Source organism: Mesocricetus auratus, unplaced genomic scaffold, assembly GCF_017639785.1.
Source record: "Mesocricetus auratus isolate SY011 unplaced genomic scaffold, BCM_Maur_2.0 Super-Scaffold_100007, whole genome shotgun sequence".
Lineage (NCBI taxonomy): Eukaryota > Metazoa > Chordata > Mammalia > Rodentia > Cricetidae > Mesocricetus > Mesocricetus auratus.
Window position 1 is genome coordinate 94001399 of NW_024429191.1, and position 24129 is coordinate 94025527.

The window sequence follows — 24129 nt, forward strand, 5'->3', positions numbered from 1 at the left end:
CCCGGGTCCCCGCCCCCGGCCGGGTCCCTCTGCCGCGGCGGCTGCCTGCGCTCGCCCTCTCCGGTTCGGCCGAGCCGACCGGGTCCCTCAGTCGCCGTCGCCGCCGCCCCGATCCGGCCCGACCCCTTCCGTCCAGCCCCGGCCTGCAGGGAGGCGCTTCCCCGGGGCCGACCCTGGGATGATTTTCAAACACCAATTATCATGCAGTAGAGGCAGCCCCGGCCTCCCGTGCCATTTGGCGGGGGTCACTCCGGATGCCCGCGCAGGGACCGGATCTGGACCAGGCCCCCCCCCCAAAAAAAACCGAGAACCGGCCCGAGTTCAGGGAGCTGGCGGGCAAGCTGGTCTTTGAGGTAGTCACTTTGGGTAAGAGTTTCTTAATACAGGCACCACGCAGTGCTTGCATCCTCGCCCTATCCGTCAGCACCTGGTAATCATCCCCCCTTTTATTTTGGAGATAACCGGAAAACTGATTCTCTCAATTAAAAAAAAACGTAAACGATTATTAGATTCCCCACCGAGCACCAGCATTGTAAGGTTTACGAGAGTGAATGGAACGCGGTCTCCGCGCTCCAGGACGCGTCAGCGCCTGAAATCAAGATTAATGAAGGCTTGAGTTTGGAGGAGAACCGAGGAGTTTGGCTCATTGCCTCACGGTTTGAAAGCTGGGGTTGTAAGATCATCTCTCAGAGATGGAATTAGGAAAGGCGAACGGCATGCTTGAGGTCACCCAGAGTTTCTAGCCTTTGTAGTTTTCCAGCTCTTGGTGGTTTTCCAGCATAACCTGCTCCTTCCCGAGTGGTGTGCCAAGCAAACATAGCAGAGAAAGTTCCAGACCTGTTTAAAACACGTAAACAGTTGTAGAAGTGCAGCTATATAGATTGCAAATCTCTGAAATGTATCAGCATAGGTTTGTTGCTTGTTTTTACAGCTGGAATTTGGGATGGTTAGATACCCAATACTCACTTATGAACTTTTGAATGTCTTTTCACCATTTCCAGTTAAAATAACAGCCTTACCGATTGAGCCTAAGCAGGGCTGGCAGGCTCACTGGGTTTTTCTTCTTTCTCTTTCTTTCTTTCTTTCTTTCTTTCTTTCTTTCTTTCTTTCTTTCTTTCTTTCTTTCTTTCTTTCTTCCTTCTTTCTTTTTCTTTCCTTCCTTCCTTCCTTCTTCCTTCCTTCCTTCCTCCCTCCCTCCCTTTCTTTCTCCCCCTCTCCTTTCTTTCTTTCTTTCTTTCTTTCTTTCTTTCTTTCTTTCTTTCTTTCTTTCATTTTAGTAGGTGAGTGTGACGTTCCAGATGACTCTGAACACAAGGGTATTTGCAGAGAAAGCCACCCTTGCCAGCAATGGAGTGATTATGTATGCAAAGGAGGGTTCCTTGACCTCAGCCTTGAGCATGTAATTGATTACTTTGCAGAATCGAAGCTTCTGGAGGGAGGCTGGAGGTTTTTGGAGCCCCTTTAGCTGAGCTGGAGCCTGCCGTTAGGAACAGGAAGCCACGAAGTTCCCGGTGAAGCCAGCTCTCTAGGAGTATTCCATAAGCTGAGAATTATCTGACAAACTTTCCATCCAGTGTCCATCCATCGATCCCCGCCCCCCACAGCTTATGTCTTAACGTGTTGCTATGTTTGTTTGGCCCCTTGTAGAAGCTGTTCAAGAGAAAATAGAATAGCTGAATCCTAGGATTTTACTGCTGTGGAAGACTAGATCCCCTGACTCAGGGATGCGGATCCAGGGGGCAGGGGGCCTCCCTCAGTGTCTCCATCCTCCCCTGTGGGCCTTCTCTGCATCTTCTTAGTGCCTTGGCAGTCCCCCTGTCAGAATATCCCGTGTTTTTCGTCTGCCTGGGATTCTGACCTGTGGCGGTCTCTTTGGCATGACATGTGAATTCAGACTCACTTCCCCCTGTAATGTGGTTATTTATTCCTCATGCTTTTGTTTTTCAGGAGTAAGAAGATTGCTATTGAATTACAACCATGGTGCAAAAATACCAGTCCCCAGTGAGGGTGTATAAGCACCCCTTTGAGTTAATTATGGCTGTAAGTACTTACATTTCATCTTACGCTGGCTTCTTGTTAAGATTAAATGTGGATGCTCTGCAGTCCACGTTCCTTGCTGTCTTGCTTCACTCCCCTGCTGTCTCTGTGACTGTGACTTGTGTCCAGACTCTGCGATGTTTTTTTAAAATGCAAGCCTCTGGAACTGCAGGTCTGCATGTTTGTGCCTGGCAACGTTTCTGGGGTGATGTGTGAGCTTGCATCAGTCTCCCTTGGAGAACACAGAAGTGGGATCCTGACCCAGCACTTCCTGTGGGCTTTGTTGGTCTTATCTGTTCAAGTAGCTGTGGACAGGGAGTGCGGTTCTGCCTTGTGACGCTTGCTTGGAGGGCAGCCGTGGGTCTCAGGACCGAGTACTGTGTAATGGAGTTTTCCCTATGTGTTAACAAGCAGGGCCATTCAGTCAGTTTTCTCATCACATAGGAAATCTGTGATTCAAACCAGAATTCCACAAATGGAATAGCTAAGGTGTTTATTTTGTTACCTATCTGAATTAGACTGACAAGCATTTTACTAGGTTAAGAAGAAGCCAAGCACTATTTTCTTTCTTTCTTTCTTTTTTTTTTTCTTTTGGTTTTTTGAGACAGGGTTTCTCTGTATTGTTTTGGAGGCTGTCCTGGAACTCACTCTGTAGACCAGGCTGACCTCGAACTCACAGAGATCCGCCTGCCTCTGCCTCCCGAGTGGGATTAAAGGCGTGCGCCACCAATGCCCGGCGCCAAGCACTATTTTCAATCACTAGTAAATTACTTCAGGACATTCCATGTCATTTCTTTTGTGTTACTATTAAGGTGTGAGGCTCATACAGAAATATATGACATATCAGGAGAGTGTATCTATCATGAAAATTACACATAGGGATGTACCTGTGCCAAGCTCAGAACATGCAGAACCCAGCCGGGAGATAAACCCTGCTCCATTTGGGGCCCAGTTCCCATATCTGTAGAGCGAGTGTCTCAGGCTGGCCTGGAACTCATGACCTCGCTGCCTCAGGCTCCTCTGGCTGGGACTGGAGTTTGCACCATTTCCCAGGCTGCTGCCCTCCTTCCTGCCCTCTCCTCTGGTTGACTGTTTTTCTGCTCTGTGAGGAAAAGCTCCAGTGTTCTGTTTTTGGAGCTTCCCCCGAGCAGTGTACTTTGAGATTCGTTAGGTCAGTAGTCTTGAAAAGCAAAATAAAAACTCAAATCCTCTCAAGGAAGCCTTGCTTGCTTTTTTTCCTGGTTGAAGTATTATTTATGCACAGTGAAAAGGCCTCATGCAGCTGCACAGTTTAACCAGTTTTAGCAGTAGTCGCCTGCCCGTACCTCTCTGTCTGGGCGGGACATTTGCATCCTTACCACAGACAGCTCCTTGTACATCTTCCTTGTCAGGTGTGAGCCTTGGTTGTTGTTATGGGTGGGAGTTTGGTATCCTAAAAATAGTTTCGCATTTCCCCTTAATATTTTACGTGACTGGTTTGTGAGAAAGACCCTTTTCTGTTTGCAGGCTGACTTGGCTTTTGGTTGTGTGGTGCAAGCCACTGCCCCCCCTGCCCCGCCCCCCACCCCCCCACCCGGCTTGAAAGGGGTTTTGTTAGAGGACTAAAGCACGTGATATGATAGGAATCACATAGAAAGTTCAGGAATTCCTGCTGGGACAGGCTGGAGCCTGGAGGTGGAGGGCGGCTCTTGGCAGCAGTTGGCTGTCCCCGGAACTTCTTTCTCCTGTGCCTAGCTCCCTCTGTTACAGGAGCCATTTTGTCCCGCCACCCACTGACCCTGCTTACCCTCTTTCCCTCTGTGGTGGCCTGCTGAACCTTTGGGTCCAGTTCGACTCTGGATTTCTCGTTGCAACCTCAGTTTTTGAGTGGCTAGTCCTTGTCATATTTCCTGCTTCACATGAGAGAGAGGGGTGGGGGGGGCTGGGCCTGTCCTCGTCCTCCTGGCCTGAGGTCGGGGTGTCCAGTGGCGAGTCAGTCACCTGCAACACTGTTGAAGTGTGGGAGGGTGGGAGGAGGCATTGGGCAGTCCCCGTGTGGTGAGGCACCAGGATGGGGCCAGCAGGTGATGTTTTTTTTTTTTTTTTGGTTTTTCGAGACAGGGTTTCTCTGTGGCTTTGGAGGCTGTCCTGGAACTCACTCTGTAGACCAGGCTGGCCTCGAACTCACAGAGATCCGCCTGCCTCTGCCTCCCGAGTGCTGGGATTAAAGGCGTGCGCCACTAATGCACAGCAATTTTTTTTTTAAATTAAGGCGTGCGCCACCAACGCCGGGACTTGGTGTGTTAAAAGCTTGATGTGGGCTGGTGAGCCCGGCTCAGTGATCTGGGGTTGGTATTGACGAGAGCCCTCATGAGTTGTCTTCTGACCTCCGCTCTCCACTCTGGCGTGCATATCCTTCTGATAAATGTAAAAAATGATTTTATTTTCAAAAATGTTCTGCGAGTCTGTGGTCAGAAGCAGAGGTTAGCCTCTTCTAACCCTGGATTTCATAAAAAGGTGCATGGATTGCTTAGTGTTCAGACTTCCTGATTTCCTTTACTGGTCTCAAAATTAGGAAGTTTGCTTGCAAATTTTATGCATGACTTTTGCATAAACTCAAATTCGTAGCCGCCCCCCGGTTTTAACAACAAGCCGCTTGTAAACTACTTTTGTTTTGGCAGTGGCTTACTTCCTCTTGGATTGTTGATTTTTTTTTCCTTGGGTCTGAAAATAAAGTAAATTTCCTTCCTCCTCCCGGGCCTAGGGTTGTCAGCGCTCGCCCTTTCCTGACTGATTTCCAGGCGTAGGAGCCTCAGCATTTCACTTTGTTTTATTTATTGTTATTGTTGTTGTTGTTTCAAGACAGGGTTTCTCTGTGTAACAACTCTGACTGTAAGGACTCAGGCATTACGCTGGCCTGCCCTTGTCTCTTGGCAGAATGCGCTCAGGCAGTGCCCTGGTCAGCCCAGGGTTCCGTGGCTATGTATTCTGGTCACAGGTGCAAAGGACCCCTTTAAAAGAAAGACCCCTGCCCACTTATGCTCCCTTTCCCGCTGTTCCCCTGGGGCAGACAGGACTTCTCCTGTCTCCTTCTCTTCTGCCTCTGTGTCTCTTTACCTTATTTTCTTACCTCCCCTTCAGTCTACAGGTCTCTGTTTCCCAACCCTCCTGCGGTCTATCCCCACCGGGGATGGTCCCCAGGGACCTGCCTTTTGTGGTCCCAACCCATTATTCCTACAGTCCTGGAACTCACCAGGCTGGCCTCGAACTCAAAGATCCACCTGCCTCTGCCTCCTGAGTGCTGGGATTAAAGGCGTGTGCCACCAACGCCCAGCAATTTTTTTTAATTAAGGCAAACAGTAGTGTATAATATGTAGCCCAGTTGCCATGAGAGTCCTCAGAGGAGGAGGATGGCACTGAACAGGTTCATTGTGTCTTAGAGAAGAAGGCTGGGAGGAAAGGAACTAACCAGTCACACCTTTGTTCCTATGAAGGCAGAGTTTGTGGGCTAGGATTGCCGAGAATTGTCAGGTGAACATTGCCTAGTACAGACAGGAGTCATATTTTGTTGCATCTCTATTGAATAATGAAAGTTCCCTATTCCTTGAGCGTCATCAGCATGTGAAGTCTTGCTAAGGCTTCATTAGCTCATCTGAGTTTAAGAAAGGCATTTAAGCAAACTGAACCTGAGTGGTTTTGAGAGGCATTGTGACATTGTGAGGTGTTCAGTGGGAGGTTAGTGTAGAAGCGGCTGCCAAAATGGAGAAAGTGAGGGAGTTATCGGGGGAGGGGAGATGCTTGGGTTCAGTGTTCTCTCCGTCACCCATGCTCCTGGTCATGTGCACTCTGTCACATTTTGTGAAGGCTCTGGTCCACGATGATGTCCACATTTTCAGGTTTCACGTGGACACATTTCCTGGGGTGGCTTTGGCCTCCTTGCCTGCGCAAAGGGTTTACGGTCTCCAGATCAGGGGTCAGGCTGTGCTGTGGGGCAGTGTTTCATTTTTTTTTTTTTTTTTAATTCTAGGACAAAATACCAGTTTTCAAACTCAGGCAGGTGTGGTGAATCTCAAATTCAGCCTGGGCCGGGCCACAGAGTGAGACCCTGACTCAGAAATAAGACAGAGCCTAGAGAGTTCTAGGTGCTTCCCCCATGTTAAAGACCTCCTGGCTGGATGTGTGAGGGGAATTCTGAGAGGCCATGATGTGAGAGCTCGGGTGTCTTTTTCTTTCAAGGACAGCTGTCCCTTGGACAGTTGAGACGTGATGGAAGGGCTCTGATGATTTGTCCCACCCAGCACTCACAGCTGTCCCGTCCTGCTCCTGCCCCGCCTCCATGCTGTAGTGCAGACACCCTGAAGATTGTGCCTTTGGGTCACACCGTTTGTTCCTTGTCTCAGCCCCATGTCCAGCCTGAGCCCTTGTCCCTTTAGTAGTGACCCAGTTACGTGTAAATCCCCCCTCAGGCTTTGAGGCCTCCAGGGCACCCTGTGGACCCCCCCCCCATGGGTTCCTGAGGTGATTTGCTGCTACGACTGTTCCTTCAGGGCCCTGCCTGCCTGTGTCCAGCCATTTAAGATCTTTGCGTTCCGGCCTGGTCTGAGTCTGGTGCCTCTACCCCTGCGTCTTTTTATACTCCTTTGCCTCACGAGTCTGCCTCTCCCATCTGTCTCTTCAGAGCTTGTTCAGCATGTCCTGCCCAGCTTCCCTGACGCACGCCTGCCTCTCAAGGCATGCCTCATGTTGCCTCCCCTTTCCCCAGGGTTCTTTTTTCCCCTTTAGTGCTGGGGGATGAACTCAGGGCCTCAAGCACCCTGGGCAGGTGCCCCACTGCTGAGCCTCACCCCACACTTCAGACTTGCTCTCAGTGTTACCTCAGCGTTAGGTACTTGGCTTATGCTTTGCTTTTCAGAGGTGCTGCGTGTCCCCAGAGCGATGGTGTCATGTTGTTTCCCGTGGTCTGCAGGATGCAGGCCTGCCGGCCTGAGCAGCGGTTACACTTCCTCACCTGAGGCCTGAGGACCAGGCTCTGGCTGCATTTGGTGGGAACCCAGATCTAAACCGCAGCTGTCACCCTGTTCTCACAGGGCTTTGCTTTCTCCGTGAGAAAGAAGCAGTGTGTGGGTCCTTAGCCGTCCAGGGAGCCCCCGGGCCGTGAAGTGCAGTGCCTCTGTCCTGTGAGGGCGCAGAGCTTCTGATACAATGGGAGCAGCAGGCGAGTGCTTGGCGCACTCTGGAGTTAAGAAGCCCACCAAACGAGTGCACTCTTGGTCTCCTCCCTGTTTCTTCCTTGGGCTTCTTCCCGTTTCCCGTTCGTATCTTACAGCCTCTCTCTAAAGCAGCTGAAAGGAGGAGACAGATTTGCACAAGTCTCGATGCAAATTCCACTGGTCGTACCCTAGTGCATAGCCAGTGGTGGGCAGCCTCATCCTCTGTGGTCTTGTTCTGATACCGTTTTGCCCACCTCCAAGTACCAAGACAAAAGTGAGTCCTTTTGTAGACACAGATGGTTCTACTGTGAATCTTCTAGATCAAGTGGACATTTATATTTAAGCTTTATTATTCTAGCCATATGTAAACAAGAGGAGAGCCCACTGTTTCCTGTTAGTCCCTATGGACTCTGTGGGGCGCTGGGCAGAATCTTAAACTAGATGGAGTGCCCCTGAGGGGGTGGGCAGGGTGGGCTGCATGCTGGATCTGCAAATCGGTTTAGTGTTGAGTGCAATGTTGTCATCCAGTGTTTTATTATTTCTTATATTTGCTTCTTTTTTTTTTTTTTTTTTTTTGGTTTTTTGAGACAGGGTTTCTCTGTATTGTTTTGGAGACAGTCCTGGAACTAGCTCTGTAGACCAGGCTGGCCTCGAACTCACAGAGATCCGCCTGCCTCTGCCTCCCAAGTGCTGGGATTAAAGGCATGCGCCACCAACGCTCGGCTATTTGGTTCATTTTTATGTGTGAGTGTCTTGCCTGCATAGATGTAGGAGCAGCGTGTGTGTGCTTGGTACACACTTATATCAGAAGAGGGTGTCGGATCCACCGTAGATCTGGAGTTCCAGATGGTCATGAGCTGCCATGTGGGTGCTGGGAATTGAACCTGGGCCCTCTGCAAGAGCAGCCAGTGCTCTTAACCACTGAGCCATCTCTCCAGTCCCCTTTTATCTTCTTGAACTCATTTTCTTCCCTTCATCTTAGGTTTCATCCTTGGGTCTTTTTGCTTTTCTGATTCTAGTTTCCAATTTTGTGGTAATTAGACATAATATTGCAATTATCTGTTGTTTGACCTTCAGACAGCCTGGTGTGTAGTGAGCTTCTTTCTCCTTTTTCCTATGGATATGTGGTTTAGATTGGATTTAGACTCTTGATCTCTTCTGAGTAGCTGAGATTATAGGGCTGCACCCCCATGCTTAGCTAGAGTTAATTTCTACTCTCACAAATGAGCACATTCCTCCAGAGGAGGAGACTGCCTTAAAGACTCTGTGCAGCCCGGCACTGGAGGAGAGCGGTCCATTCCCTCTGGTGACTGAAGGTTTGGGTGGCCTGCTCTGCTCTCGGGTGCATTCAACATAAGCTGAGGTAGCTCAGCTGACTGACTTGCTGCAAAAAGTGGGCATGTGGGGAACCAGGCCTTTCCCCCACTCCTGTGCACAAGACATGTTCACTGTGGGTGGGCGTGGGCATTGTGGGTGCTGTAGCATTTTGTAAAGAAATGAGACAGGATCATAACAAAAAAATTTCCAGACATTGCATTATGGGAAATTTCAGGCATACACAAATAAAGAGAATTGTGGACTGCCGTGCATCCTCAATTCAGTTTCTAAGTGTCATCATCTTGAGTGATTTTCCACTGTTCTCTTTGGTACCCCAAATCCGACTGTTGATCTGTTGGAAAGTGTTTCTCTAGCTTTAAGCATAGCTGTAGCTGTCACTGCAGTCAATAGTCACCCTTCCGTGGTATGGCTCACCCCACCTCCTTTTCCGTTACCTGGGAAGGAGAGGGTTTTATAACTTACTTCAGTAGTTCAACCCATGGGTCTCCACCCCTCTGGGGGTCACATTATAGCTATGAAGTAGCAATGAAATAATTTTATGCCTGGGGGGTCACCACAACGCGAAGGACTGTTTTAAAGGGTCTCGCAGCCCTAGAACGGTTGAGAACCCCTGGCTTACTTCCCCATGGCTCCCAGTAGAACTGTTTGTCTTTGGGTGCTTGTCTCTCAGCCCCTGTTCCGAGCTCCCATCCTCTTTGTCTGCATTCCCTCCTGGTGTGCCAGGGAAACTGGGTCATTTGTCCTGTGTGTTGCCACTGCAACATTCTGCTGATTTGGTTGTTCTCTTTCCCAGGAGGCAGAGAGGTCCCAGCCTGAATACAGTCATTTAAACACGTTGTCCATCCTCCAAAGGCCTGGGGGAGGGTAAACCGTGCATTAAAGTCACTCTGGTGTTTGCTCCCTCGATGGGTGCAGATGTGCACACCAGGTGCCCCGCAGGTCACGCGGGCCGCTGTCCTGTTTGGGGTTTCTTTCTAACCCAGTGGCGGCTCGCCTGCTGTGCTGAGCGCCATGGCTTTCTCGGCATGGTTTCTGTGGAGTATTTGCAGGATGCTCTTAGTGGAAGGCTGGTCATGGGAGGTGGGGTGTGACCAGGTGTCCACTTGTGCTGTCACTTGGGCTCTGCCCTTTTCCACAGTCCTTTTCATTCGGGCCCTGCACGGAAGCTGCTGCTGTAGAGACTGGGCGGAGTGGATTAGCAGCTGTTACAGTTGGCCTCTAGCTCTACTGTGTTTCTGTCGGTGCTGTGGTAAATGTGACATGCAGGAACTACCTGTCACCTTTGGAAAGCACATGCTTGGGGGCCGGGGTGACAGTCTTTTCCTGTAAGGAAAATTGTATGCAGTTTCTCTAAGTTCCAGCTACTGAGGAAGCTGATGCAGGAGGGTCACTTGAGCCTAGAGTTGGAGACCAGAGTGGGCAGCATAGGGAGAGCTCGCTTGGAGGAGGGGATGAAAGGAAGGAAAAAACCTGTCTGTCTGTCTTTCAAAGATGTATGCTGCCCTGTTTTGTACCCAGGGCTTTGGACAGTTACTAAGGTCTATTTTGCGCTCTACCCTGAATATGTATTAAACAGTTCCATCTTAAGAATGAGTGAAGCCGGGTGTTGGTGGCGCACGCCTTTAATCCCAGCACTCGGGAGGCAGAGGCAGGCGGATCTCTGTGAGTTCGAGACCAGCCTGGACTACCAAGCAAGTTCCAGGACAGCCTCCAAAGCCACAGAGAAACCCTGTCTCGAAAAACCAAAAAAAAAAAAAAAAAAAAAAAAAAAAAAAAGAATGAGTGAATCTTGGGAAGAATGCGGCTGGTGTCTGTCTGACTTCTACTTCTGGGAGCTGTTGATTTTATCTTTTGTTGGGGACTGAACTACACTGAGCTACAGCCCAGCCCTTGGTCCTGAAAGTTGTGACAGAGGTCACAGTGGAGCATCTTTTGGTCAGATGTGTTTTTGATATACACTTGGATCATGCTCCAGGAGATGATACAGGTCCCAGTTTGTATTCAGGCCGAGATTGATCGTTGCTGTGGCTGCCCGAGAACCGTGTCGCACAGCACACTGCTCCTGTCAGTTTCCTGCTGAGCACGAGGTTTGTTTTAAGTAACATTCTTGACTCTGAGTGAGTGGTAAATCTGATTTTTATAAAAAGATCCAAGTGTGAGAAGTTATTATTAAGTGAGTATTTTCTTGGTAACTGTTATTCTGTGATGTTAATTTTCCTAATCATGAAATACTTTTCTATGTTTCTAGCCTGTGCACTTATTAAAACCAGGGTCAGAGCTAAGCGTTGCAGGTACAAGTATATTCAGAAGTAAGCTCCCAGGTGCTGCCATCTGCATTTTTACTAGTTAACAGCATTATTTAGAATACCATTTGTTTTTTTTTTTTGGTTTTTACGAGACAGGGTTTCTCTGTATTGTTTAGGAAGCTATCGGTCCAGCCCGGCCTCGAACTCACAGAGATCCGCCTGCCTCTGCCTCCCGAGTGCTGGGATTAAAGGCGTGCGCCACCACCGCCTGGCGAATACCAATTTTTTTTTAAAGATTTTTTTGAGATTAAAGGATTTTTTTGAGACAGAGTTTCTCATTGTAGCTCTGGCTGTCCTGGAACTCGCTATGTAGACTAGGCTGGCCTCAGACTCCAAGATCCACCTGCCTATACCTCCTGAGTGCTGGGATTAAAGGCATGTGCCACCATGCCCAGCTTAATTTCATTCATTTTCAAGACTGGATAATATAATACATCGTGTGTATAGATCCATTTATTCATTGATGAACATTTTGATTGCTTCTACCTTTTGGCTATGAGATATAATGTACATTTTGAACATTTAAAAAATGTATTCTGTGTGTCTGTAATACATATGGCAATGAGAAGACATCTGGTAGGAGTTTATTTCTGCTTTACTTCTGAATATACATGTACCTGCAACGCTTAGCTCTGACCTTGGTTTTAATATGCGGAGAGGCTAGAAACATAGAAAAGTATTTCATGAGGGTTCCAGGGGCCATATCATGTTCAAATGCCTTTACCTTTTGAGTTCTCTCACCTGAAACATAGAAAAGTATTTCATGAGGGTCCCAGGGGCCATACCATGTTCAAATGCCTTTACCTTTTGAGTTCTCTCACCTGCCCCTGCTGTACTCTTTGATTTTGTAAGATTTATTGTTACTTTATGTATACTAGTGCTCATCTGTGTGTGTGTGTGTGTGTGCGTGTGTGTGTGTGTGTACCACTGTGTGTGGCTGGTGTCTGCCAAGTCCAAGCATGTCAGAACCCTTGGAACGGAGTTATAGGCTGTTGTGAGTCACCATGTGGGTGCTGGGAACCAAACCCGGGTCCTCTACAAGACAGCAAGTGCTCTTAACCACTGAGCCATCTCTCTAGCACATATTGTAATTTTTAAAAACATTTTTTACTGGGGAGGGGGAAAACTTTTTTACTGTAATATTAACCCCCCAAAATAATAACTGCATTCCTTTCCAAGTGTGTTGTTTTGAACTTTTTTTTTTTTTTTTTTTTTTTTGAGGACAGGGTCTTGCTCTGTAGTCCCTTCTGACCTCAAAATCATGATTCTCCTGCCTTGGTTTCTTGAGTACTGGAGTTAGGGCGTGTGCAAGCAAGCCCAGCTCAGCCCCTCCTTTACCTCGGGTAGACTCAGACCCTAGTCCAGCCTCTCCTAGGACAGGTGTGGTTTTCATCTCATCCTGTCCTGTAGTGTTGGGACTCAAACCCAGGGCCTTGTCCACGTGGCACTGGCTTTCCCATTCAGCTAGACCCCCAGCCTCCTGTGGAAGTGGGATGACAGACTGTCCTTCATAACGAGAACTGGGAACCGCAGTGACAGAACAGTAGCTTCCCACGGGTGGCCCTGACCCCTCAAGGTTTGCTGGCATGGACTGCTCTTGACTTCCTGTCTTCTGCAACTTAAGCCTGAACCCCCCCTGCTGCAGACCAATAGCAGTGTTCTGTAGGAACTGTGCCTCACCTCCCCCCTTCCCCCCTGCAGACCGATAGCAGTGTTCTGTAGGAACTGTGCCTCACCTCTGCCAGCTCCTGCGCTGGCCCTGCTGACTCCACAGGGCTTTGATTCTGGTTCACGACACCAGATAATGTCCCGGAGCTCACTGCATTCTTTCACGTGAGCAAACACATGGGTTTTTAAAGCAGACAGCTGCAGTTCCCTGGAACACCAAATCCTTTCTGAAGGACGTGGATTATCTTTTGCTGTGAAAAGTCAAACAGCTCTGCCAAGTGGATGGGGCTTGACTTGAGGACTGTGCACAACCGTTGGGGGTGCGCTCACACTTGTTTGTTCTGTTTTATCTTTTTTTTTTTTTAACACAGGATCTCTCACCCACACTGGCCTCCATCTCCCTATGTATGGGAGAATAACCTTTAGCTCCCCCGAGCCTTCTGCCTCCACTCTCAAGTACTAAAATTACAGGCATGTGCCACACACCTGTTACATGAGGCTCTGGTGATGGAATCCAGGGCTTCCTATAGGACAGGAAGCTAGGAGAGTTTGCTCCAAACTGAACCACCCCAGCCCTAGTGCCCTGTCCTTTCATTCTCTAATGGGGATCTGCTAGTTGGGCTTTTATTTGGATAATTGAAAATATGTCTCAACATACAGAGATCTGCGTTTGCACATGCTTGTGGCCAGGCACTGTCAGGCGGCCGCGGTTTGCTTTGTTTATTTTTCTGTGAGCAGCAGATAATGCTGTTTTAATAGCTGGACACTAACACAAAGAGTGGGATTAACATGCCACGATGTGTCAGAGCCAAGTGTAGCACATGATACTGCAGGATTGGGGACATAAAGGGAGGGAAGTGGTGGGAGGAACGGCCTGCGGCCTCTTGTTCCGGGGAGCAGCTGGGCTGCGTGGATCAGTCTGTGTCCCAGCTGTCATGTCACGGAAGTGCGCTGTTGCTTAGGAGTCTGCCCCTGTGTAAGGTGCCCGGCCCTCCCGTTTCCTTGCATGATTGCTTTTGGTGCAGGCCTGGCCATGTGGCCCCTTGGTTCTGACTCGGGCTGAAGTTGTCCTTCCGCCCCAGTCTCCTTGTGTGGCTGGGAGAGCAGGTGCCGGGACACTGGGCTTCCTCTGCTCTACCCGTTTAAATGGCATCACACTAAAACAATGCTTAGCACCTGCGACGGAAGGGATTCTTTATCCTTTAAGAGGGGGTCATTAGCTAGGAGTGAAGGTGGCATGCACCTGTCTGTAATCTCAGCCCCCAGCACGTGGGGTGTGAAGATGGAGCGTTTGAAGCCAGTCTGGGTACGCGGTAAGACGCCCATTGGCCAGGGAGAGGCCCTGGGTGGGCGCAGAGGATTCTCAGGAATCCACAGCAGCCGAATTCTTAAACTGGGTTTGTTACGATCCAGCCAGCGGTTGGCAGTCGCAGGGGCAGGGGACATGCCCCTGTGTTAACCTGTCTGTGTCCAGATGAGTGATTTGTTGCCTGAGGGTGTCACACCTGTGTAGGTGACCCTTCCGTCCTTTGGTGCAGTACTTGGGCGCCATGCTCCTCTGAGGTTGCGGGCTGGGACTGTCCTCTCAGCACACAGCCCAGGCTGGTTTCTAGCTTGAGCTCTTCCTGCCTCAGCTTCCAGAGCGCTGGGGTCGCAAGCGTGAACCACCGCACATGGCTTACAAGTTTAGAGTTTAAAGAAAATCAGAGAATGTTAATTGTGTAGCAGTAAGGCAAAGGAGGAGTGTGTGTTATGGGGGTGGGAAGTGATCCCAAGACAGCCCTGTATACCACCTTCTGGCGGCATCTGGTGACTCTGGAGTTGACACAGCTCATTCTCAAGTGGGCAGTGGGCAGCAGAGTCGTCTCCACAGGCTGTCTGATGAGGCCATCTGCCCTGGCCTAGGAACCGTCTTAAAAGCAGAGAGAGAGAGGGAGAAAGAGAAAGGGAGAGGGAGAGGGAGAGGGAGAGAGAGAGAGAGAGAGAGGGAGAGGGAGAGGGAGAGAGAGGAGAGAGAGAGAGAGAGAGAGAGGAGAGAGAGGGAGAGAGAGAGGAGAGAGCGCCCCTCCCTGTGCTCCATGCCCTCTGGTTTTTGTCTTTTAGGTGGTACAGCATATGTCAGTCAAGGGTCACTTGGGAGTTTCAGGCTCTGATTCCCCTGTCATAGTGCCTTCCAGTTAGTCTTCAAATGACAGGCCTTGGAGGAGGACACTGAGTGGCATCCATGATGGTAGAGGGGGAAGGGATGGAAGGAAAATTCCGGAAGTCAGTGGGAGCCATCATGCTGCTGGTGTCAAGCCTTTAGTACCAGATTGTGCAAGATTGCCCAGAGGCTTTTGTTGTGAGAACAGTCAGGAGCTTTCTGGGGCTCTGGGAACCCAGGCTAATGTTGACACTTATTCAAGCCACCACAGAGCCCAGTTCCCAACACGAGTCCAGACTTTGTTTCTTCACTGTGTAGGCAATGTTAGTGCCATTAGCAACAGGCCTGCTTCAGGGCGACCTGTATTAGAGGCACGTGATAGAGGACACTCCCTCCCTCGGCGTGTGGAAGTTCGCTGTATTTTGGGCTTCAGCAGCAGTGGAGGGGACTAGCTCATCATTGACCCCAATCCTTGCCCGTGTTCATGCTGTAAAGGGAATGTTGGTCTCAGTGCCTAGTGAAACAAGATACATGTCTCTCTCTGTCTTCTGTTGGCCTCTTCTTCTGACAGAGGGAGAGAGACCAAGGTAGGTGCTGATGCTTGCATCTGGTTTCTTTTTTATGTTGGTGAGTTACACATTAAAATGACTGGTTTCCAACAAAACCTCATGAATTTTACATCTTACATTAAGGGTCACAGGGAGATCATTGCCATGTGAATTTGGTGAGCATGGGTTTTTATCTGATGTGTTTTCAGAGAACCGCTGAATGAAATCCTTCATTTGGCCAGACCCAGTGTTTTTAACCCTAAATCCCAGCTACTCTGAGGCTGAGGTTGGGGGTGGTGTTTTCAAATTCCAGGCCATCCTAGGAACCTTGGGGAGACCTGGTTTCAAAATAAACAATAGAGAGGAGCTGGGAAGCAGCGCCACGATGAAGTGCTTGCCTGGCGTGTGGAAGCGTGTCCAGCATGCAGAACTTCGGGGGAGGGGCCCTCACGACCGTAGTTTGTGAGCTGTCTGCAGACTTGGAAAGGGTCTCTTGGCTCTGCAGAGCTCAGCTGGTCCTGGCAGGGTGGCCCTCCCTGAGCTTCCCACTGCCTCCTTCCCTGGGGAAGTTACTGCGCAGCCATAGCGTGCTGTGCCGTGCTGTGACGCTGTGCTGGAACAGGGTGGGAAACACCCAGCATTTTCTCAGTCTCTCAGCCGCGCTTCAGGCTGAGGGAGATGGAAGGGCAGCTCAGTGAGCAGTCCCTCCCTCAGGACACTGCCTTGTGCTCCCCACTTGGTGCGTGTACGCGCTCGCACCTATGCGTGTACTGATGCCAAGTCTTCTCCTATGGCTTGAAGTGGTGTCTCCCTGGCCTGGGGAGGAGAGAGCAGGGCCCAAACACCAGAAAACTCACTGCATCCCCTCACTTTAAAATGTGGAGGTGGCAGGAACTGGCTTTTAACCACAGCACTTGGGAGGCAGAGGTAGGTGAATGTCTGAGTTCAATGCCAGCCTGGTCTGCGATTCGTAACAGCAAAGTTAAGTTATGAAGTAGTAATGAAATAATGTCATGGCTGGGGGTCACTACAACATGAGGAACTGTCTTGAGGGTCACGGCGTCAGGGAGGTTGACAACCCCTGGCCTAGAGCTTCTGTCGCGTCTCTGTCCTCAGCCTGTACTTTCCCCTCAGTGTCCTGTGTGACCTGAGTCTTGCTCATGAAGTCTGGTGACGTTCAGTCTGCTCAGATCCACACTCCCTGCCCGCAGGTGCTCTGCGTACCTGGGGACCTGATGCCGACTTAACTGTCATGAATCTGCCATTGCAACTGTCCTAGTTATTTAATAATGAAATAGAAATGTTTCTCCCTTCGAGCTTAGCATATTACCTTTTGAAATGTTGTTCAGATAACTTACTAAATGGCTTGCATCCTACCTTGACTCAAGCATTTTGTCTTGTGGTAACAAGGGTGCTGGGAACCTGCCACAGAGCTCTGTGTAACAGTGGTCTGGACCCTAATACAGAGAAGCCAGCCAGAAACGCCAGGAACAATCACCTTCAAGTGTGCAGACAGCCGCAGGCTCCTAAATGAGGCTAGGCCTGAGTTTTCTAATTAAAATTAAAAAGTGTGTATATGTATATGATTAAGAAAAAATATGTCTGTGACTGGAGAGATGGCTCAGAGGGTAAGAGCACTGACTACTTTTCCAGAGGTCCTGAGTTCAATTCCCAGCAGCCACAGGGTGGCTCACAACCATTTGTAACGAGATCTGGTGCCTTCTTCTGGTGTGCAGGCAAAAACCATGCAGACAGAACACTGTACGTGATAAATAAATAAATCTTTTGAAAAATTATGCCTGTGTGTGATTGCCTGCATGAGTGCACGCACACACATGATGCCAACGGGCAGAAGACGTCAGATCTAACTGAAGTTAGAGATGGTTAGAGCCTCCATGAGGGTGCTGGGAGCTGAACCTGGGTCCTCTGCAAGAGCAGCCAGTGCTCTTCATCAACAGTCATCTCTCTTGCCTCTTGCCAGGGAATTCTTGAAGGAAGAATCTAGGAATTTCTGGATGTGAGGTTGCTCTGGCTGCAGCATCTGTCACCCCCCTGATAGCTAGGGTTGATCCCACTGACCTGGCTAGCTAGTCTGATGTCCCCTTTCTCCCGCACTGCTCCATGTTGAAGAGGACAACCTTCCCCCAGATAGAGGGGGCCGGTCTTCAGTCAAGGGCGTCCCCCTGCTAGAGCCACCTGACAGACTCTCAGGAATACAAGTATTTCAAGACAGACCATTTAGATGCCCTTGTTACATCAAGGCTGTAGCTGTTGAGTTAATCAGTCCTTGTTGGTTCAGCTAGACGCCGCAGAGGCAGTGTAGAGCAGTCTCCTCCACACAACTGTATAAAGCAGAGCTGAGTGGCACTTTTACCCAGGGCTCAGGATGGGCAAGAGGCCCGTCTTGGTTGATTGAGACTCTGGAAAACAAAAACAAAAATCCAGGCATAGTGACTCTACAATCCCAGCACTTGGGAGGCTGAAGCAGGAGAATTGCCACAATCTGAGGTCAGACTCAAGTTTGGGCTCAAGTTTTTAGGATTGTTTAGGTTTCTCTGTGTAGCAGCCCTGGCTGCCCTGGAACTCGCTCTGTAGACCAGGCTGACCTTGAACTCAGAGATCCGCCTATCTCTGTCCCCGTCCCCATCCTGTCCCCACACTCCCCCTCAGATTAGAGGCTGAGCCACCATGCACCCCCACCCCCACCCCCAGCAATTCACTTTTTTGTTTTTATTTCATATGTATTCATGTTTTGTCTTCATGTATATAAGTGTGAAGGTGTCAGACCTCCTGAAACTAGAGTTATATACAGTTATGAGCTGCCATGTGGACACTGGGAATTGAACTCGGGTCCTTTGGAAGAGCAGCCAGTGTTCTTAACCACTGAGCCATCTCTCCAGCCCCACATTCACGGTGTAATGGAAGCTTTCAGCTGAGAGTGGGGTGCTCTGGAGCCCTTGTGTCCTTGCTTTGCCTAGTGCAGTCTTGTGGGTTGAGCATAGGACTTGTCAGTGCCATAGACGTCAGTGTTTCTCTAAGATGAAGTTCATATTTAAATTTCAAGTAGGTTTAATTTTAGAGAAATGGTTTGGGGTAATGGCTTGGTGCCTATCAAGTTTTTATATGCTTGTCTTAGTTTTAGACTAGGACTGACGGTGGAGAAAGGGGACATTGTAGTCACCTAGCCAACTCCCATGTGCATTTTATAGTTTCGGGAGGTCAGTGGTACAGAGTTGAGCTTGGAAAATGGCTGCTCCGATTGGACTACATAGTGAGGTATGCTGTAACTAATTAGGTTGTAATTTTCCAAGGGGCTCAAGTGTTTAGGATTGTAGTTTCTTTGAATGCATTATTAAGTGTGAACACAATGTTGAGCATGGTCTCAGCAGTCTGCTGCAAGGCGAGCAAGCGTTTGGGCCTGGCTATATGGTGAGTGAAACACTGTCTCAAACACCAAGGCTGCATGAGCACTCGGCAGCCCTGTGCCTGGGAACACTGGTTTGTTGGTACTGAGCAGAGGTTCAGACAGGGTCTTACTCTGTAGTCCTGGCTGGCCCAGAACACTCTGTAGACTAGACAGACTGGCCCTGGAGGTCCTTCTGCCTCTGTCTCCCGAGTACTGGGATTAAAGGTGTGTGCCACCAAGCCTGGCAAGAGGTAGGTTTTCTGGTGGCTTTCTGTCAGGAACACACAAGCCCCAGGAGAATTCAGTGTGATCTAAGCAGTTTTCCCTGGGGAGCAGTTGGTGTCCACAGGCCTTCAGCCCAGGGCCTTCAACGCAGGGCCTTCAGCCAGGGCCTTGCCCTTGCGGTGCCCAGGCTTTTGAGTTGTAGCAATAGGGCCAGGTGAAGCATTTGTGCTGCCTCCTAGGAAGACGTGTTTGGTGCAGGAATCTAAAAGACTTCTCTGGAACTGACCAGCAGCCTGGCTCTCTGTATTGTTACTTTGGCAGTCAGGGCTGAGACTTCGGTCAGTCTGGCCCCCCCCCCCGTCTCATGTGTGGAAAGTTTTGTTTCTCATTTGGTGTCATGGGATAGGTTATGGTGTAGATTATTTTTCCCCCCAGGGTAAGCCTGTGTCTGATAATCAGTTTTTGTCATACCTAGTGCCCCATAAAATCTCAGTTGTTCAGAAAACAGCTAGCTTGGTTTGTTAGCCAAATTGGGTGTGAACACGGTTCATTTTGGGGTGGGTGGGGTTGTTCTTTAAACAGAATTTCTTTGAAATAAGTTTTCCTGGCACCGTGCAGAACTTAGCTCATTAATTCGAAGTCGATCCGCCTTCACTAAATACGGTTTTCTTTAGCACAGTGCTAGCTTTTAATATGTCAACACTGAATCCAGAAGTTGGTTAAGAGCTGGAAAGCTCTGTTGCCACCTCCTAAGCTGCAGCCTGGGAGCCCTGTGAAGGGAAGAGTGGGGTGGAAGTGGGAGGGAGAGTTACCAGGAGGCAGCTTCCTTCTGGGCAGGCAAGTTGATGAGGCCCTGGTGTTTCCATTATCTAGACAATTGCTGCTTTAAGCGCAGAGCGTGCAAATGCTCACAATGCCTTCTCTTTCCAAAGCCAGTCTCCCTTAAAGGGCCTCAGAGCCTGTCTTCCCTCTGAAGGAGTGGTTTGTGCTAGCATCGGTTCTGTTCAGCCTTCCTTGATGTTGCTGGGTGCCCAGTGCTGGGTGCCTATGAAGCTGGATGTGTAAGGGTAGCTCTGTGTGACCTTGGGGGTAGAGGGAGCTTCGAAAGTAGAAGGCTGCCTGTCCAGCCTCTGTGTCCAGCCTGTGAGCGGGGGAGGAGATGTCAAGAGTCTACTCTGTTGTCCTCTGAGGGGCTGGGGCTCTGACAAGCATTGCTGTGTTTTTATGTAAGATGTGCTCTGCACTCTGAGAGGCTCTGTCCCCTCAGCCTCTCCTAAGCCCGAGAGCCAAGGTGCCACCTGGTTGGTCACCTCAGGGTACAGGGGTGGGGCTCTGCCATGTGAGGCTGCACAGGCGGTGACTTCCTAGAGCGGAAGGCCTTCAGTGTGCTTTCAGTTCCAGGCTCCATCATGTGGGGCCGCTCAGCTTCAAGAAGGTAGTGGGAAAGCCGGGCGGGGTCCACACAGCTTTCATTCTGGCACTCAGGAGGCAGAGGCAGGTGGGTCTCTGTGAGTTTGCCCACTTAGAAAGACTTTTTCTCAGAATAAAATAAAAAGAAAGACCCTGTCTCAACTGCCACCTACACAAGAACCCAAACCAAACAAACAAAATAAAGTGTAATGGTGTGTTTTGAAAGTGGTTCTTTCAGGTATTGACAGAGTCTCTTCCTCTGCTGTTTCTTGGTAGGTTCCTAGGCTGCTCTTTAAGAAGAGCTGTATGTGCTTTGGAGCCCCCTTGTCCTTGATTTCTTGGTACGTCAGTGATAGAATGTGCAAGGCCAGCTTCCTCCCTCCCTCCCTTTGTTTGGTTTTTCAAGACAGGGTTTCTCTGTGTAGCTCTGGCTGTCCTTGAACTTGCTCTGTAGATCAGGCTGGCCTGGAACTCACAGAGATCCGCCTGCCACTGCCTGCCACGCCGGGCCCCAGCCCGGTTTCTGTTGCATTGCTTCTGGCATCTCTGGGAGCAGAGAACGGCGTTCCTGCCCTGAATTGCTTGCTTGCCCAGCTGGGGCCTCCTGAGGCTTGTGTGTGGAGTGATCTGAGCAGGTAAATGAACTTCCCAGAGACTGTGGTAAATGCAGGGAGAGACAGTTACTGTGTGCCCCGTGAGATTCTGGCTGTCACGGAGCTCAGAATACTCTTGCGTGGAGGAGAGAAAGGCCCATGTGAAGCCGTGTCAGCTCCCTCAGGGCCACGTGCGGCAGCCTTCCTGCCAGGCTGTCCTCACATGGCTCACTCGGTTTCTGAAAAGGCACTCATTGCCCTTGGCACTTCCTCCTCCTGCTCCTCGGGAGGAGGAGGGCAGGACTGCCTTTTCCCTAAGGAGGACTTTGCCAGAAGATAAGGACCTGTGTGTCACTGTGTCCTTCTGTGTCGCCTGCCTCCCTCTAGCAGTTCCCTGTCCTTTTCTGTAAACAGAGTTCTCTAGGCCCAATGAAAACCCAAGGCCTGTCCTGTTTGTGCACACGGCTGCCCCTCCAGGATGGGGTTTTCTCCAGCTCCTTCAGCCTGCAGCCCCGTGTGTTCCTGGACCTCTGCAGTGTGGCTTGCCCCGTGGCTGCTCTTCCCGCCCTGTAGCTGCCTAGCATAGTGCCTCCTAACCATACTTTCAGATGGCTATACCCACAGTTTCTCAAAGAGCAAGCGTGATGATCCAGGAGAGCCAGCCCACAGCCCAGGCAGAGGGGTTCTGCTGAGGTCACCAACGTTCAGATGGGTGGGCCTGGCAGGGTGAGCGGCTGCCTTCTCCGCCGTGGGCTGTGCTTGCTGGTTGCAGGAAAGTCTTAGCAGCTAGTGTATTTCCTTACCATTGTCACGTTTCCTCCTTAAATCTCCTTTTGGTTGTGTTAGTTGGAGACAGTGCCATAAACCCTCTCTCCATTTGTGATTGAGTCTTACCGAGGCGTGGCACCTGCCAGGCTTTTTTTTGTTTTGTTTTGTTTTCCGAGACAGGGTTTCTCTGTGGCTTTGGAGGCTGTCCTGGAACTCACTCTGTAGACCAGGCTGGCCTCGAACTCACAGAGATCCGCCTGCCTCTGCCTCCCCAGTGCTGGGATTAAAGGCGTGCGCCACCAATGCCCGGCTACCTGCCAGTCTTGTGTGTTACCTACAGTACCGTCTTCTTAGAGGGCGCAGGTGGTGAGAGCAAGCCTGGGGGTTCCCGTGCCTGGTCACTGTTACCTGCAGCAATGTTCGTAGATTGCTGCAGAGTCAACTAAATCTGCGCTTAGGTACATTATATAGAGGTCACAGGTTACATCACAAGTCTTTCTTTCCCTTAATTTTTGTTTTGAGATCATTGTTGATTCATAATATAGTAAAATAATACTGTGGTGAGCGTCTATTAGCTCTTCAAACCTGTTTCCACTGTGACAACACGTTGCAGGGATATGTGACATCACCATGTCAGGTGCCACTGCATGCGCACCAGTGGTGTCACTGTTACAGCCATGCCCCCCTCCCCCAGGCCTTCACAGCCTCTGCTTTCATTCTGTAAGTTTGTCTTTTCATGAATGGTATATATCAAGGCCATTCCTGTGAGTTTGGGGCCAACCTGGGGTATACGAGACCCTATCTCAACGCAAGCAAACAGTACAATTGGACCCCTGAGGGTGTGGCTGCTCAGGCTGTGGACAGTGCGTGCAAAGGTGGGACCGACCATTCCTTTTCGTGTGTGCATGCGTGCTTCCCGAAGGACGTGGTAGCTGTGGCTTTGAGCTTGCATCTGTGCCTCCCCACAGGGCCGCCCCTGGGCTGTGTGGTGGCTTCATGCTCAGGCTTTGGTTTTGAGAAATGTACCTGCTCTCCAGATTGCTTGCCCAGTCCACGTCCCTGCCGACGGTGTCTGAAGGACTTTTCTCTGCACGTCTTCCTCAGCACTCAGGGTGTGATGTTTTTGTTTCTGCCACCTGATGGTGTGCAGTGTGGCACACATGATGGTGCCTGTGTGGTTCTGTCTGTGCCTCCCAGTGGCTGGTTTCCCTGCTCCCTGCTTCCGTGTGGGGCTGTTTGTGTGTGTCTGAGCTCCTTGGGAGCTCCTGTTCTCCTCCTTTTGAGATAATGGTTTCCCTGCTTAGTCCAATATGGACTTGAACTCATAATCCTCCTGCCTCCACCATAATGCCAAGCTTTTGTTCATGCTCTGATTGGATTTTGGTTGTTGAGAGGACTTTTGTTTTGTTTTAGATCATGGTAAATGTTTAACAAAAAGGACCATCCTAATTTTTTCCTTCCATCGGATTTCTGCATTTGTCATCAGAAGGAAGAGGGAGCAGTGAGCTGCTGCTCCCTGTCTCTCCCAGCACTGAGTAAAGCCTTTAGCTGCATGACCTCCTCCATGTGTGCTGTTTTCCAGCCTCACGTTAGCTATGTTGGTTCTTCCACATAGATTCAAAAATCATCTTTCATTTAACTACAGAAAGAGCCTGCTGGGCTTGGCACTGTGTTGAACTTGCATTCCCATGTGGGCAGAATTGCCTTATCACTAGGCCAGGGCTTCTTCCTAGGCCATAAGCTTGGATCTTCCCCCTTCCGGAAGACCTGCTGTGCTGCAGCCTGTGGACAAGGTGGGTTTTGTCTGCGGGTGCGGCGGTGATGGCTGTCATTTCCTTTTTGTCACTGCCTTGTCCGCAGGCCTATGAAAGGAGGTTCCCTACATGTCCTTTGATTCCAATGTTCGTGGACAGTGACACAGTGAGCGAATTCAAGAGTGAAGATGGGGCTATTCATGTCATTGAGAGGCGCTGCAAGCTGGATATAGACGCCCCCAGGCTGCTGAAGAAGGTAGCTGGAGCAGGACACTCTGGGGGGCCGTGAGCCCCCAACAGACGGGGCGGGGCGGCGGGCAGCTCATGCTCACTGCAGAACATTGTTAATAATGCTTTCCTTCCTTGTCTCTTCTTAAAGATCGCAGGAGTCGATTATGTTTATTTTGTCCAGAAAAACTCCCTGAATTCTCGGGACCGCACTTTGCACATCGAGGCCCACAATGAGACATTTTCTAACCGGGTCATCATCCATGAACACTGCTGCTACACGGTGAGTCATGGCACCCTGGGGCTCCAGGGCCACCGCTGTTAACGCAGAAGGGTTCTTTGTGCCTCACCAGCTGCTGTTTCTCCCTTGGGATGAGTGGGAGTTGGTGTAGCGCGCTGAGGGGAGGTCTGTGTTGTTGTGACAGTCAAGGCTGTCTGCTGATGCCCTGGCTGCTCTTGATTCTAAGGCAGGGACTCGCTCTGAACCCCTAACTACCTCGGAGTTTGCCAAGTAGA

At 50.1% G+C, this 24129-nt stretch overlaps 1 protein-coding gene and 1 long non-coding RNA gene across 2 annotated transcripts in view; one reads left to right on the forward strand and one right to left on the reverse strand.

The window, feature by feature from the left end:
* The window catches only part of Sec14l1 (SEC14 like lipid binding 1), a 45735-nt gene that overhangs the window by 210 nt on the left and 21396 nt on the right, over positions 1-24129 (forward strand). Inside the window, 3 exon segments of the mRNA XM_040750109.1 lie at positions 1948-2040; positions 23492-23641; positions 23765-23896. Of these exon segments, the coding sequence (XP_040606043.1) occupies positions 1978-2040; positions 23492-23641; positions 23765-23896 (345 nt within the window). The 5' untranslated portion in view covers positions 1948-1977.
* On the reverse strand, positions 432-2502 carry LOC121141573. Its single transcript, XR_005878541.1, has 2 exons — positions 2053-2502; positions 432-837 (listed from the first exon to the last, which is right to left on the reverse strand). It is a non-coding gene; the product is annotated as an uncharacterized LOC121141573 (long non-coding RNA).